This window comes from Oncorhynchus tshawytscha, linkage group LG16, assembly GCF_018296145.1.
Source record: "Oncorhynchus tshawytscha isolate Ot180627B linkage group LG16, Otsh_v2.0, whole genome shotgun sequence".
In the NCBI taxonomy this organism is placed as follows: Eukaryota; Metazoa; Chordata; class Actinopteri; order Salmoniformes; family Salmonidae; genus Oncorhynchus; species Oncorhynchus tshawytscha.
This window is the reverse complement of record NC_056444.1, coordinates 6,443,231-6,461,813: the sequence shown is the minus strand read 5'-3', so window position 1 is coordinate 6,461,813 and position 18,583 is coordinate 6,443,231. Positions and strand designations below refer to the sequence as shown.

The 18,583-nt window shown below is 42.1% G+C and overlaps 1 protein-coding gene across 1 annotated transcript in view; it reads left to right on the top strand.

The window, feature by feature from the left end:
* Positions 1-18,583, top strand: part of LOC112242105 (uncharacterized protein C8orf34 homolog) — a 163,851-nt gene that overhangs the window by 92,625 nt on the left and 52,643 nt on the right. Inside the window, exons 9-10 of the mRNA XM_042298624.1 lie at positions 10,281-10,459; positions 11,034-11,101. Coding sequence (XP_042154558.1) covers positions 10,281-10,459; positions 11,034-11,101 — 247 coding nt within the window. The remainder of the gene's footprint in view (positions 1-10,280; positions 10,460-11,033; positions 11,102-18,583) is intronic.

The window sequence follows — 18,583 nt, the reverse complement described above, 5'->3', positions numbered from 1 at the left end:
GCAGATGTTATTGGTCACATACACATGGTTAGCAGATGTTATTGGTCACATACACATGGTTAGCAGATGTTATTGGTCACATACTGAATTGGTCCACCCACACAGCGTAGCGAAATGCTTGTGCTTCTCGTTCTGACAGTGCAGTAATATCTAACAAGTAATCTAACATATTCACAACAACTACCTAATACACACAAATGTAAAGGGATGAATAAGAATATGTACATAAAGATATATGGATGAGCGATGGCCGATCTACTGCAAGATGCAGTAGATGGTATAAAATACAGTATATACATATGAGCTGGGTAATGTAGGGTATGTAAACATTATTAAAGTGGCGTTATTTAAAGTGACTAGTGATACATTTATTATGTCCATGTATTTAAGTATATTTATATTTACAAGATAAAATAAATAAGCATAAATATGGGTTCAAATCAAATCAAATTTTATTTGTCACATACACATGGTTAGCAGATGTTAATGCGAGCGTAGCGAAATGCTTGTGCTTCTAGTTCCGACAATGCAGTAATAACCAACAAGTAATCTAACTAACAATTCCAAAACTACTGTCTTATACACAGTGTAAGGGGATAAAGAATATGTACATAAGGATATATGAATGAGTGAGGGTACAGAGCAGCATAGGCAAGATACAGTAGATGATATCGAGTACAGTATATACATATGAGATGAGTATGTAAACAAAGTGGCATAGTTAAAGTGGCTAGTGATACATGTATTACATAAGGATGCAGTCGATGATATAGAGTACAGTATATACGTATACATATGAGATGAATAATGTAGGGTAAGTAACATTATATAAGGTAGCATTGTTTAAAGTGGCTAGTGATATATTTACATCATTTCCCATCAATTCCCATTATTAAAGTGGCTGGAGTTGAGTCAGTGTGTTGGCAGCAGCCACTCAATGTTAGTGGTGGCTGTTTAACAGTCTGATGGCCTTGAGATAGAAGCTGTTTTTTAGTCTCTCGGTCCCAGCTTTGATGCACCTGTACTGACCTCGCCTTCTGGATGACAGCGGGGTGAACAGGCAGTGGCTCGGGTGGTTGTTGTCCTTGATGATCTTTTTGGCCTTCCTGTGACATCGGGTGCTGTAGGTGTCCTGGAGGGCAGGTGGTTTCCCCCCGGTGATGCGTTGTGCAGACGGCGGCGGTGAACAGCAATCTTCAAGTCTTTCCACAGATTTTCAATGTGATTCAGGTCTGGACTTTGGCTGGGCCACTCAAGGACTTTCACATTCTTGTTCTGAAGCCATTCCAGCGTTGCTTTGGCTGAATGCTTGGGGTCATTGTCCTGTAGGAATGTAAAATCTTCACCCCCCAGTCTAAGGTCATCTGCACTCTGAAGCAGGTTCTCATCTAGGATTCTCCTGTATCTGTCTCCATTCATTGTTCCCCCTCTATCCTTATTAGTCTCCCAGTCCCTGCTGCTGAAAATTATCCCCATAGCATGATGCTGACACCATGCTTTACGGTAGGGCTGGTGTTAGATAGGTGTTGCGCTGTGCCCAGTTTTTTTCCAGACACTTTGAATTCTGATGCTCTCAGAGTCTTTTACATGTTTTTACATGTTTTCTCTTACACACTACTTGTCGGGCTGTCATGTCTCTTTTTTCTCAGGAGCGTCTTCTGTCTGGCCACTCTTCCATACATCTCAGATTGGTGAAGTGCTATAGAGACTGTTGTCCTTCTGGCAGGTTCTCCCATTTCAGCCCAGGAACTCTGTAGTTCTGTCAGAGTGGTCATTGGGTTCTTGGTCACCTCCCTCATCGAAGGTCCTTCCTGCCCGGTTGCTCAGTTTGGCCGGACGGCCACCTCTAGGCAGAGTCGGGGTAGTTCCATATTTTAACAATTTCCAAATTATGTAGACCGCCGTGCTCTTGGAAACTTTCATCACTCTAGAAATGGTTTTATACCCTTCCCTAGATGCCTCATCACAATCTCAGAGATCTACGGACAGTTCTTTGGACTTCATGGTATAGTTCCTGCTCTGTCAACAGTGGGGCCTTTTATATACTGTAGACTGGTGTGTTTCTTTCTAAATTATGTCCAAACAATTGAATTGGCCACAGGTGGACTTTGATCATCTCAAAGATGTCAGATTGTCAGGGGGAGGAACAGAATATCAACACACATGGGGGGGGGGGTGAACACTTACATAAATTAGATATTGCTGTATTTTATTTTAAATACATTTGATGAAATTTTCTAAAAACATATCTTCACTTTGTCGTTACTTTTTTCGTTATGACTTTACTTTGACGTCATGTGGTATTGTGTGTAGATGGGTGAGATTTGTATTTATTTTGAATCGAGAATGTAACATAATAAAATGTGAAATAAGTTAAAAAAAGTAATTTCACTTTAAATAACCTCTGATATTAGGGTCACGTGTGTCCAGAAAGGAGCAGTCTGTGGTCTGTGTCATCTGTCGAAGGCATTTCCAGGCCAGTGATGTGTTTAGGGCCCTCCCCTCCACATCTAAAACAGACAGATATTCAGTCCATAGACCTCTAGAGGGTCTAATGGTCAGGTTAAAGAGGACCGAGCAGAAATTTGCCCAGAACAGAACAGAACGGGCTCCCGAGTGGCGCAGTGGTCTAAGGCACTGCATCTCAGTGCTAGAGGCATCCCTACAGACCCTGGTTCGATTCCAGGCTGTATCACAACCGGCCCGGGATTGGGAGTCCCATAGAATCCCCGAGCTGACGAGGTAAAAAAAAATCTGTTGTTCTGCCCGCTGAACAAGGCAGTTAATCCACTGTTCCTAGGCCGTCATTGTAAATAAGAATTTGTTCTTTAAAACTGACTTGCCTTGTTAAATAAACAGACAGACGGGGGAGAAAGCAGATGTCTGACATTTCACTGAGGAGAGATACTGCACAGCGCCAAAGCTAGTTTGAAATATGATACAACATCAGTGGATGCATCACAAATGGCGCCCTGTTCCCCTGCATAGTGCACTACTTTGATTACAGCCGGGACACTATCAAGGGAACAGGGTTCCATTTTGAGAAACAAATCAGGTTCGGGACAAGTCTCTGAATGTCCTTGCGTTGCCCAGCCAGAGACCGGACTTGAACCCAGTCTGATCCAGGAGCCGGCTCACTGCTGATATAAACAGATATAAACTATTGAACTTCAACGTTCAGACAGTTAACAAACCCTCACAACCCCATCTGCCCATCTTAATACCCATCTCATGCTCATTACCAAACTGATAAGGAATGAATGAATGAATGAAAAGAGAAAGAGAAGAAAGCCCAGACAGTGAGGGAGAGAGGAGTGGATGGAGGTACGCTTGGCATCTGACCGGTCTGATACTGTTATCTCACCCTGGCAGCAGGTAGAGTCATGCCCCTATCGTGCCCAACACCCAGAAACATGAGCTTAACATTGGAGGGAGGGAGGGTGGAACTACAGGAAAAGCGTCTGAAGAGAAAATGATATACAAGATAAGTGATAAGATCAGTTCAGGGCGGTCTTTTGAAAACAAACACATTTTGGTATGCACTTAAGATATGATATTCTGTTCTTTATCAGGAGGTATGAAGATACATAGAGACAGGGGCGTGAATAGAGAGGTACTTAAAGGCTGACATTATTTTACCAGGTAAGTTGACTGGGAACACATTCTCATTTACAGCAACGACCTGGGAAATAGTTACAGGGGAGAGGAAAGAGGGGGGGGATGAGCCAATTGGAAGCTGGGGATGATTAGGTGGCCATGATGGTATGAGGGACAGATTAGTCATTTAGCCTGGACACCGGTGCTGTCCTCTTAAATACTGCCAGGAGTAAGTTTTAAGGTGTAAACATGTGCTTAACAAGTCACATTGGAAATTGCATGGACTCACTCTGTGTGCAATAATAGTGTTTAACATGATGTTTGTATTGCTACCTCATCTCTGTACCCCACACATACAATTATCTGGAAGGTCCCTCAGTCAAACAGTGAAACACAGATTCAACCACAAAGACCAGGGAGGTTCTCCAATGCAAAGAAGGGCACCTATTGGTAGATATGTAAAAAATATAAAAAATAAAAGCAGACATTAAATATCCATTTGAGGGGGAGTTATTAATTATACTTTTTTGTATCAATAGATCCAGTCACAGCAGAGACACCGTTGTCCTTCCTAAACCATTTGTCGCTGAGGAAGGACACCGCTCAGGAAAGCGGATTACTGCTTTCACCATGAGGACAATGGTGACTTTAAAAACAGTCACAAAGTTTAATCCTGGTTCAGTCTGCTGTCTATCAGACACTGGGAGATGAATTCACCTTTCAGCGGGACAATAACCTAAAACACAAGGCCAAATCTACTACTGGAGTTGCTTACCAAGAACACAGTGAATGTTCCTGAGTGGCTGAGTTACAGTTTTGTCTTAAATCTACATGGAAATCTATGGCAAGACCTGAAAATGGTTGTCTAGGATCAGCAACCAATTTGACAGAGTTTATAATACTCTTTTTTCAAGAATATGGGGCAGAATCCAGGTGTGGAAAGTTCCTTAGAGACTTACCCAGAATGACTCACAGCTGTAATCGCTGCCAAAGGTGCTTCTACAAAGTATTTACTCAGGGCTGTGATTATCTAAACACAGGGTTTCACTATATCATGATGCAGTATTGTGTGGAGATGGGTGAGAATTTAAAAAAATTCCATTTTGAATTCAGGCTGTAAACCAACACATTTTGGAGTAAGTCAAGGCGTATGACTACTTTTTAAAACTTTTTTCTGAACAAGGGGCCGGCCTTCATTGTAAATAAGAATTTGTTCTTAACTGACTTGCCTAGTTACATAAAGGTTAAATAAAAAAATAAAATACAAAATTGGGGGAGAAGGACCAAGAACTAGAGTTTCTCTGTGGAGATGAGAGAACCTTCCAGAAGGACAACCATCTCTGCCGCAGTCCACCAATCAGGCCTTTATGGTAGAGTGGCCCGATGGAAGCCACTCCTCAGTAAAAGGCACATAACAGCCTGCTTGGAGTTTACCAAAAGGGACCTTAAGGTCTCTCAGACCTTAAGAAAAACTTAAGAGAAACAAAATGATCTGGTCTGATGAAAGCAAGATTGAACTCTTTGGCCTGAAAGTCACGTCTGGAGGAAACCTGGTACCATCCCTACGGTGAAGCATGGTGGTGGCAGCATCATGTCTGGAGGAAACCTGGCCACCATCCCTACGGTGAAGCATGGTGGTGGTGGTGGCAGCATCACGTCTGGAGGAAACCTGCCACCATCCCTACGGTCTGGAGGAAACCTGCCACCATCCCTACGGTGAAGCATGGTGGTAGCAGCATCATGTCTGGAGGAAACCTGGCACCATCCCTACGGTGAAGCATGGTGGTAGCAGCATCATGTCTGGAGGAAACCTGGCACCATCCCTACGGTGAAGCATGGTGGTAGCAGCATCATGCTGTGGGGATGTTTGACAGCGGCAGGGACTGGGAGACTAGTCAGGATCAAGGGAAAGATGAACGGAGCAAAGTATAGAGAGATCCTTGAAAAACTGCTCCAGAATGCTCAGGACCTCAGACTGGGGTGAAGGTTCACCTTCCAACAGGACAATGACCCTAAGCACACAGCCAAGACAACGCAGGAGTGGGTTGGGGCAAGTCTCTGAATGTCCGTGAGTGGCCCAGCCAAAGCCCGGACTTGAACCCAATCTAATAATTCTAGAGAGACCTGAAAATAGCTCTGCAGCAACGCTCCCCATCCAACCTGACAGAGCTTGAGAGGATCTGTAGAGTAGAATGGGAGAAACTCCCCAAATACAGGTGTCTCAAGCTTGTAGCGGCATACCCAAGAAGACTCGAGGATGTAATCGCTGCCAAAGGTGCTTCAACAAAGTCCTGAGTAAAGGGTCTGAATACTTATGTAAATGTGATATTTAATTTTTTTGTTGTCTAAAAAACAGTTTTTGCTTTGTCATTATGGGGTATTGTGTGTAGATTTGATCAGGGAAACAACGAATTACCCAGAATGACTCACAGCTGAGCTCACAACTAATGTCCAGTCTCTTGACAACAAGGATGTTGAAATCCGAGCAAGGGTAGCATTCCAGAGGGACATCAGAGACTGTAACGTTCTTTGCTTCACGGAAACATGGCTCACTGGAGAGACGCTGTTGGAGACGGTGCAGCCAGCTGGTTTCTCCACGCATCGCGCCGACAGAAACAAACATCTTTCTGGTAAGAAGAGGGGTGGGGGCGTATGCTTCATGGTTAACGCGACGTGGTGTGGCCACAACAACATACAGGAACTCAAGTCCTTCTGTTCACCTGATTTAGAATTCCTCACAATGAAATGTCGACCGCATTATCTACCAAGGGAATTCTCTTCGATTATAATCACAGCCGTATATATTCCCCCCCAAGCAGACACATCGATGGCTCTGAATGAACTTTATTTGACTCTTTGCAAACTGGAATCCATATATCCGGAGGCTGCATTCATTGTAGCTGGGGACTTTAACAAGGCTAATCTGAAAACAAGACTCCCTAAATTTTATCAGCATATCGATTGCATATCGACAGCATATCGACAGGGCTGGAAAAACCTTGGATCATTGCTATTCCAACTTCCGCGACGCATATAAGGCCCTGCCCCGCTCTCCTTTCGGGAAAGCTGACCACGACTCCATTTTGTTGATTCCTGCCTACAGACAGAAACTAAAAAAGAAGCTCCCACGCTGAGGTCTGTTCAACGCTGGTCCGACCAATCTGATTCCACACTCCAAGACTGCTTCCATCACGTGGACTGGGATATGTTTCGTATTGCGTCAGACAACAACATACGAATACGCTGATTCGGTGAGCAGTTCATTAGAACGTGTGAAACTGTTGAAACTGAAAGCGCGAACCACTGCTTTTAATCAGGGCAAGGTGACCGGAAACATGACGGAATACAAACAGTGTAACTATTCCCTCCGCAAGGCAATCAAACAAGCTAAGCGTCAGTATAGAGACAAAGTAGAATCTCAATTCAACGGATCAGACACAAGAGGTACAGTGCCTTGCGAAAGTATTCGGCCCCCTTGAACTTTGCGACCTTTTGCCACATTTCAGGCTTCAAACATAAAGATATAAAACTGTATTTTTTTGTGAAGAATCAACAAGTGGGACACAATCATGAATAATAATAATTTTGCACGCCCAATTTTTCAGTTTTTGATTTGTTAAAAAAGTTTGAAATATCCAATAAATGTCGTTCCACTTCATGATTGTGTCCCACTTGTTGTTGATTCTTCACAAAAAAATACAGTTTTATATCTTTATGTTTGAAGCCTGAAATGTGGCAAAAGGTCGCAAAGTTCAAGGGGGCCGAATACTTTCGCAAGGCACTGTATGTGGCAGGGTCTACAGTCAATCACGGATTACAAAAAGAAAACCAGCCCCATCACGGACCAGGATGTCTTGCTCCCAGGCAGACTAAATAACTTTTTTTGCCCGCTTTGAGGACAATACAGTGCCACTGACAGGCCCGCAACTAAAACATGCGGACTCTCCTTCACTGCAGCCGACGTGAGGAAAACATTTAAATGTGTCAACCCTCGCAAGGCTGCAGGCCCAGACGTCATCCCCAGCCGCGCCCTCAGAGCATGCGCAGACCAGCTGGCTGGTGTGTTTACGGACATATTCAATCAATCCCTATCCCAGTCTGTTGTTCCCACATGCTTCAAGAGGGCCACCATTGTTCCTGTTCCCAAGAAAGCTAAGGTAACTGAGCTAAACGACTACCGCCCGTGGCACTCACTTCCGTCATCATGAAGTGCTTTGAGAGACTAGTCAAGGACCATATCACCTCCACCCTACCTGACACCCTAGACCCACTCCAATTTGCTTACCGCCCAAATAGGTCCACAGACGATGCAATCTCAACCACACTGCACACTGCCCTAACCCATCTGGACAAGAGGAATACCTATGTGAGAATGCTGTTCATCGACTACAGCTCGGCATTTAACACCATAGTGCCCTCCAAGCTCGTCATCAAGCTCGAGACCCTGGGTCTCGACCCCGCCCTGTGCAACTGGGTACTGGACTTCCTGACGGGCCACCCCCAGGTGGTGAGGGTAGGCAACAACATCTCCACCCCGCTGATCCTCAACACTGGGGCCCCACAAGGGTGCGTTCTGAGCCTCTCCTGTACTCCCTGTTCACCCACGACTGCGTGGCCACGCACGCCTCCAACTCAATCATCAAGTTTGCGGACGACACAACAGTGGTAGGCTTGATTACCAACAACGACGAGACGGCCTACAGGGAGGAGGTGAGGGCCCTCGGAGTGTGGTGTCAGGAAAATAACCTCACACTCAACGTCAACAAAACTAAGGAGATGATTGTGGACTTCAGGAAACAGCAGAGGGAACACCCCCCTATCCACATCGATGGAACAGTAGTGGATAGGGTAGCAAGTTTTAAGTTCCTCGGCATACACATCACAAACAAACTGAATTGGTCCACCCACACAGACAGCATCGTGAAGAAGGCGCAGCAGCGCCTCTTCAACCTCAGGAGGCTGAAGAAATTCGGCTTGTCACCAAAAGCACTCACAAACTTCTACAGATGCACAATTGAGAGCATCCTGGCGGGCTGTATCACCGCCTGGTACGGCAACTGCTCCGCCCACAACCGTAAGGCTCTCCAGAGGGTAGTGAGGTCTGCACAACGCATCACCGAGGGGGAAAACTACCTGCCCTCCAGGACACCTACACCACCCGATGTCACAGGAAGGCCATAAAGATCATCAAGGACAACAACCACCCAAGCCACTGCCTGTTCACCCCGCTATCATCCAGAAGGCGAGGTCAGTACAGGTGTATCAAAGCTGGGACCGAGAGACTGAAAAACAGCTTCTATCTCAAGGCCATCAGACTGTTAAACAGCCACCACTAACATTGAGTGGCTGCTGCCAACACACTGACTCAACTCCAGCCACTTTAATAATGGGAATTGATGGGAAATGATGTAAAATATATCACTAGCCACTTTAGACAATGCTACCTAATATAATGTTTACATACCCTACATTATTCATCTCATATGTATACGTATATACTGTACTCTATATCATCTACTGCATCCTTATGTAATACATGTATCACTAGCCACTTTAACTATGCCACTTTGTTTACATACTCATCTCATATGTATATACTGCACTCAATAACATCTACTGTATCTTGCCTATGCCGCTCTGTACCATCACTCATTCATATATCTTTATGTACATATTCTTTATCCCCTTACACTGTGTATAAGACAGTAGTTTTGGAATTGTTAGCTAGATTACTTGTTGGTTATTACTGCATTGTCGGAACTAAAAGCACAAGCATTTCGCTACACTCGCATTAACATCTGCTAACCATGTGTATGTGACAAATAAAATTGGATTTGATTTGATTTGATATTTAATACATTTTACAATAAGACTGTAACGTAACAATGTGGAAAAAGTCAAGGGGTCTGAATACTTTACAAATGCACTGTGTATATATATATACTGAACAAAAATATAAACGCAACATGTAAAGTGTGAAATAAAAGATCCCAGAAATGTTTTATATACACAAAAGCTTATTTCTCAAAAAAAATGTGTTTACCGATGTGTTTACATCCCTGTTAGTGAGCATTTCTGCTTTACCAAGATAATCCGTCCACCTGACAGGTGTGGCATATCAAGGAGCTGATTAAACAGCATGATCATTACACAGGTGCACCTTGTGCTGGGGACCATAAAAAGCCACTCTAAAATGTGCCGTTTTGTCACACAACACAATGCCGCTGATGTCTCAAGTTTTGAGGGAGCGTGCAATTGGCATGCTGACTGCAGGAATTTCCACCAGAGTGTTTGCCAGAGAATTTAATGTTAATTGCTCTACCATAAGCCACCTCCAACGTCGTTTTAGAGAATTTGGCAGTACGTCCAACCGGCCTCACAACCACAGATTAGGTGACACCATGCCAGCTCAGGACCTTCACATCCAGCATCTTCATCTGTGGGATCATCTGAGGAGGGACCGGGGGGGTGCTGAGGAGTATTTCTGTCTGTAACATTGCAGTTGTTGAGTGTGTTACCAATGGTGCAGAGCTAGCGATTTGTTTAGTGTGTCTATTTTGTTTAAAAGCTCGGTGTTGATGACGTGTGAAGTGTGCCGAGTCGTGTGAGTTGTCTTGACATGTGATTCAGCCTGTAGTTGTTGAGTATGTATGCCTAAATGTTGTGTTGTGTTTCCTCTACAGGCTGCAAGGGGACAGTCTGTCGGATGCCAGTAGACCAGCAGAGGAGCACCATGGTTCTCCCCAGCATGTCCCCACTCAAGGACCCCCTTATCCCCTTCGCCTCTTCCCAGAACACACTGCTGTGAACATGCCAGATGGACATGGACTTCCCCATCGCCTACAAGCTGTGCCCGTCTCCTGTGAGTAAAACAATTCACATATCCTGATAATGTCACCTTGTAGCCACTGAACTCAGAGAGCATATGTACACTATATCATATCCTGATAATGTCACCTTGTAGCCACTGAACTCAGAGAGCATACGTACACTATATCATATCCTGATTGTGTCACCTTGTAGCCACTGTATCATATCCTAATGTATATCAGGTATCATAATGTATATCATATCCTGATAATGTCACCTTGTAGCCACTGAACTCAGAGAGCATACGTACACTATATCATATCCTGATTGTGTCACCTTGTAGCCACTGAACTCAGATAGCATAGGGACAGTATATCAAGTGCCAGGTGAGGTGTAGATTGACTGTGTATCTCTTGCTCCACTGTTGAGGTTCCAGTATGGCCCCTTGAGGCTCAGGTTGTAGACCGTGGCACTTGCAACACCAGGGTTGTGGGTTCGATTCCCACGGGGGGACCAGTATGAAAATGTGTGCACTCACTACTGTCTGGATACGTGCATCTGCTGAATGACAAATGTGTTTTGGCGTTGCTCTTTCTCTTTCTGTGTGTGGTTGTCATTTTGATTAGGTCCCGGGATGGACACAGCCCTGGTTCGAGATCAGGAATGTGAATCTGGGTCCCAGATGTTTGTCCAAGTAAGTGTCTGCTTTCCTTTCCCTCCGTCTGTTCTTCCCACTATCCATCACCAAGCAGTCCAGCTCACTTTACTTACAATTGCCCTCTCTCCCCGATGCCTCCTCGCCCCAATGCCCCCCTCTCCCCCGATGCCTCTCCCCCTGCCGCCTCCTCCCCCTCTCCCCCTGCCGCCTCCTCCCCACTCTCTCCCCCTGCCGCCTCCTCCCCACTCTCTCCCCCTGCCGCCTCCTCCCCACTCTCTCCCCCTGCCGCCTCCTCCCCACTCTCTCCCCCTGCCGCCTCCTCCCCCTCTCCCCCTGCCGCCTCCCCCTCCCCCCCTGCCGCTCTCCCCCTGCCCCTCCTCCCCCTCTCTCCCCCTGCCGCCTCCCCCTCTCTCCCCCTGCCGCCCCCTCCCCCTCTCTCCCCCTGCCGCCTCCCCCCCTCCCCCCGCCTCCCCCTCCCCCCCTGCCACCTCCCCCCTCTCTCCCCCTGCCGCCCCCCCCTCTCCCCCTGCCGCCCCCTCCCCCTCTCCCCCCTGCCGCCTTCCCCCTCTCTCCCCCTGCCGCCTCCTCCCCCTCTCTCCCCCTGCCGCCTCCTCCCCCCCTCTCCCCCTGCCGCCACCTCCCCCTCTCTCCCCTGCCGCCTCCCCCCTCTCTCCTCATTCCACCTGCGTCCCCTTCTACTGACACATCCTGGTTAGCTTGATAACTATGGGGTTCATTGCGGGTTGGTACTCCACAGATGTAGCTATAGGCTAGACCCTACGAGGTCCAGAGCCTGCTGGTCTTCCTCTTCTACCCGATAATTAATTGCCTATAACTGGTGTCCCAGGTCTTAATCAGTCGCTGATTAGAGGGGAACAATACAAAGCAGTGGAAGTGGGAGGTCCAGAGTTGAGTTTGACTGTGAATGACACATGACTATTGTTCAATAGCCGGTTCGTGTGATATCCACCTGATATGGGAGGCCACAGTATATGTCCAAAATGGCTCCCTATCCCCTATATTGTGCATTAATTTTACCCCCCCCCCATGTGCCCTGGTCAAAAGTAGTGCACTATAATGGGAAAAGGATGCAATTTGTGCCGCAGGCATGGTTCTGCATTGATGTAGCTAGCTATAGGCTAACTCTAACCCATGACAGACATGGTTCTGCATTGATGGAGCTAGCTATAGGCTAACTCTAAACCATGACAGTCATGGTTCTGCATTGATGGAGCTAGCTATAGGCTAACTCTAACCCATGACAGTCATGGTTCTGCATTGATGGAGCTAGCTATAGGCTATGGTGCTACGTTCTCGGGGGTACAGACACTCACATGCTATTGATAAAGTAGTCTTTTTATGTAGACGCCGATTCCTTGATGCTTAATTATCAACAAGTGTTTGAGCGGAACAAAAATGTGATCCTGCCGCTATGCTTCGCGTGGTGAGTGTGTGTGCTCCGTGTGTGTGTGCTTCGTGTGTGTGTGTGTATGTGTGTGTGTGTGTGTGCCTCGTGTGTGTGTGTGTGTGTGCTCCGTGTGTGTGTGTGTCCGCGTGTGTGTGTGTGTGTGTGTGTGTGTGTGTGTGTGTGTATATATGTGTGCTCCGTGTGTGTGCTCAGTGTGTGCGCGCACGCGCATGCCTGTCTGTCTGTCTGTCTGTCTGTCTGTCTGTCTGTCTGTCTGTCTGTCTGTCTGTGTGTTTGTGTATATATGTGTGCTCCGTGTGTGTGTGTGTCCGTGTGTGTGTGTGCTAACTGTTAGCAGGACTGGTGTAAGACAATATTCAATCAAAAGCAGTAACCGGGTGTACGTTCATGGGGATAAACAGATTTCTCTCAGTGGTTCAACAAAAGATATCTGATGTGCAAACATTTGGTTTTCATTGTTAAACTCAATCAGATGTTTCTTGGATTGGATTGCAATACAGGGAACCAACTGCGTCCTGAATGATGCAGCCCTCTACACTCTCCAGTCCATTAATCACAACTCTAACACTGATCCAGCCCCCTACACTCTCCAGTCCATTAATCACAACTCTAACACTGATCCAGCCCCCTACACTCTGCAGTCAATTAATCACAACTCTAACACTGATCCAGCCCCCTACACTCTGCAGTCCATTAATCACAACTCTAACACTGATCCAGCCCCCTACACTCTCCAGTCCATTAATCACACCTCTTAACACTGATCCAGCCCCTACACTCTACAGTCCATTAATCACAACTCTTTAACACTGATCCAGCCCCCTACACTCTGCAGTCCATTAATCACAACTCTAACACTGATCCAGCCCCCTACACTCTCCAGTCCATTAATCACAACTCTAACACTGATCCAGCCCCTACACTCTCCAGTCCATTAATCACAACTCTAACACTGATCCAGCCCCAACATGACACTCTCCAGTCCATTAATCACAACTCTAACACTGATCCAGCCCCCTACACTCTCCAGCCCATTAATCACAACTCTAACACTGATCCAGCCCCTACACTCTCCAGTCCATTAATCAAACAACTCTAACACTGATCCAGCCCCCTACACTCTCCAGCCCATTAATCACAACTCTAACACTGATCCAGCCCCCTACACTCTGCAGTACATTAGAAACAACATGATTTAGGAAACAACACGACATAGGAAACAACATGACATGATATAGGAAACAACATGACATGATATAGGAAACAACATGACATGATATAGGAAACAACATGACATGATATAGGAAACAACATGATATAGGAACCAACATGACATGGTATAGGAACCAACATGATATAGGAAACAACATGATGTAGGAAACAACATGACATGATATAGGAAACAACATGATATAGGAAACAACATGATATAATATAGGAAACAACATGATATAGGAAATAACATGATATAGGAAACAACATGATATAGGAAACAACATGACATGATATAGGAAACAACATGATATAGGAAACAACATGACATGATATAGGAAACAACATGATATAGGAAACAACATGACATGATATAGGAAACAACATGACATGATATAGGAAACAACATGATATAGGAAATAACATGACATAGGAAACAACATGATATAGGAAACAACATGATATAGGAAACAACATGATGTAGGAAACAACATGACATGATATAGGAAACAACATGACATGATATAGGAAACAACATGACATGATATAGGAAACAACATGACATGATATAGGAAACAACATGACATGATATAGGAAACAACATGATATAGGAAACAACATGATATAGGAAACAACATGACATGATATAGGAAACAACATGACATGATATAGGAAACAACATGATATAGGAAACAACATGATATAGGAAACAACATGACATGATATAGGAAACAACATGACATGATATAGGAAACAACATGACATGATATAGGAAACAACATGACATGATATAGGAAACAACATGACATGATATAGGAAACAACATGATATAGGAAACAACATGATATAGGAAACAACATGACATGATATAGGAAACAACATGACATGATATAGGAAACAACATGACATGATATAGGAAACAACATGACATGATATAGGAAACAACATGATATAGGAAATAACATGATATAGGAAACAACATGATATAGGAAACAACATGATATAGGAAACAACATGATATAGGAAACAACATGACATGATATAGGAAACAACATGACATGATATAGGAAACAACATGATATAGGAAACAACATGATATAGGAAACAACATGACATGATATAGGAAACAACATGATATAGGAAACAACATGACATGATATAGGAAACAACATGACATGATATAGGAAACAACATGATATAGGAAACAACATGACATGATATAGGAAACAACATGACATGATATAGGAAACAACATGATATAGGAAACAACATGATATAGGAAACAACATGACATGATATAGGAAACAACATGATATAGGAAACAACATGATATAGGAAACAACATGACATGATATAGGAAACAACATGACATGATATAGGAAACAACATGATATAGGAAACAACATGATGTAGGAAACAACATGACATGATATAGGAAACAACATGACATGATATAGGAAACAACATGACATGATATAGGAAACAACATGATATGATATAGGAAACAACATGATATGATATAGGAAACAACATGATATAGGAAACAACATGATATAGGAAACAACATGATATAGGAACCAACATGACATGATATAAGAACCAACATGATATAGGAAACAACATGATATAGGAAACAACATGACATGATATAGGAAACAACATGATATAGGAAACAACAAGACATGATATAGGAAACAACATGACATGATATAGGAAACAACATGATATAGGAAATAACATGACATAGGAAACAACATGATATAGGAACCAACATGATATAGGAAACAACATGATGTAGGAAACAACATGACATGATATATGAAACAACATGACATGATATAGGAAACAACATGACATGATATAGGAAACAACATGATATAGGAAATAACATGATATAGGAAACAACATGATATAGGAACCAACATGACATGATATAGGAAACAACATGATATAGGAAACAACATGATATAGGAAACAACATGATATAGGAAACCAACATGACATGATATAGGAAACAACATGATATAGGAAACAACATGATATAGGAAACAACATGATGATAGGAAACAACATGACATGATATAGGAAACAACATGATATGATAACATGACATGAGGAAACAACATGATATAGGAAACAACATGATATAGGAAACAACATGACATGATATAGGAAACAACATGATATAGGAAACAACATGATATAGGAACCAACATGACATGGTATAGGAACCAACATGATATAGGAAACAACATGACATAGGAAACAACATGACATGATATAGGAAACAACATGATATAGGAAATAACATGATATAGGAAACAACATGATGTAGGAAACAACATGACATGATATAGGAAATAACATGATATAGGAAACAACATGATATAGGAAACAACATGACATGATATAGGAAACAACATGACATGATATAGGAAACAACATGATATAGGAAATAACATGATATAGGAAACAACATGATGTAGGAAACAACATGACATGATATAGGAAACAACATGACATGATATAGGAAACAACATGACATGATATAGGAAACAACATGATATGATATAGGAAACAACATGATATGATATAGGAAACAACATGATATAGGAAACAACATGATATAGGAAACAACATGATATAGGAACCAACATGACATGATATAGGAACCAACATGATATAGGAAACAACATGATATAGGAAACAACATGACATGATATAGATATAGAAACAACATGATATAGGAAACAACAAGAAACATGATATAGGAAACAACATGACATGATATAGGAAACAACATGATATAGGAAATAACATGACATATATAGAAACAACATGATATAGGAAACCAACATGATATAGGAAACAACATGATGATATAGGAAACAACATGACATGATATATGAAACAACATGACATGATATAGGAAACAACATGATATAGGAACCAACATGATATAGGAAACAACATGATGTAGGAAACAACATGACATGATATATGAAACAACATGACATGATATAGGAAACAACATGACATGATATAGGAAACAACATGATATAGGAAATAACATGATATAGGAAACAACATGATATAGGAACCAACATGACATGATATAGGAAACAACATGATATAGGAAACAACATGACATGATATAGGAAACAACATGACATGATATAGGAAACAAAATGATATAGGAAACAACATGATATAGGAAACAACATGATATAGGAAACAACACAATATGATATAGGAAACAACATGACATAGGAAACAACATGATATAGGAAACAACATGATATTGGAACCAACATGATATAGGAACCAACATGATATAGGAGCCAACATGATATAGGAACCAACATGATATAGGAAACAACATGATATAGGAAACAACATGATATAGGAAACAACATGACATGATATAGGAAACAACACAATATGATATAGGAAACAACACAATATGATATAGTAAACAACACAATATGATATAGGAAACAACATGATATAGGAAACAACATGATATAGGAAACAACATGACATGATTTAGGAAACAACATGATATAGGAAACAACATGATATAGGAAACAACATGACATGATTTAGGAAACAACATGACATGATATAGGAAACAACATGACATGATTTAGGAAACAACATGATATGATATAGGAAACAACATGATATAGGAAACAACATGATATAGGAAACAACATGATATAGGAAACAACATGACATGATATAGGAAACAACATGATATAGGAACCAACATGATATGATATAGGAAACAACATGACATGATATAGGAAACAACATGCTATAGGAAACAACATGACATGATATAGGAAACAACATGATATAGGAAACAACATGATATAGGAAACAACATGACATGATATAGGAAACAACATGACATGATATAGGAAACAACATGATATAGGAAACAACATGACATAGGAAACAACATGACATGATATAGGAAACAACATGACATGATATAGGAAACAACATGATATGATATAGGAAACAACATGATATAGGAAACAACATGATATAGGAAACAACATGATATAGGAAACAACATGACATAGGAAACAACATGATATAGGAAACAACATGACATGATATAGGAACCAACATGACATGATATAGGAAACAACATGACATGATATAGGAAACAACATGATACAGGAAACAACATGATATAGGAAACAACATGATATAGGAAACAACATGATATAGGAAACAACATGATATAGGAAACAACATGATATAGGAAACAACATGACATGATATAGGAAACAACATGATAAAGGAAACAACACGATATAGGAAACAACACAATATGATATAGGAAACAACACGATATGATATAGGAAATAACATGTTAAAGGAAACAACACCATATAGGAAACAACACAATATGATATAGGAATAACAACACAATATGATATAGGAAACAACACAATATGATATAGGAAACAACACAATATGATATAGGAAACAACACAATATGATATAGGAAACAGCATGATATAGGAAACAACACAATATGATATAGGAAACAACACAATATGATATAGGAAACAACACAATATGATATAGGAAACAACACAATATGATATAGGAAACAACACAATATGATATAGGAAACAACATGATATAGGAAACAACATGATATAGGAAACAACATGATATAGGAAACAACATGATATAGGAAATAACATGACATGATATAGGAAACAACATGATATAGGAAACAACATGACATAGGAAACAACATGACATAGGAAACAACATGACATGATATAGGAAACAACATGACATAGGAAACAACATGACATGATATAGGAAACAACATGACATAGGAAATAACA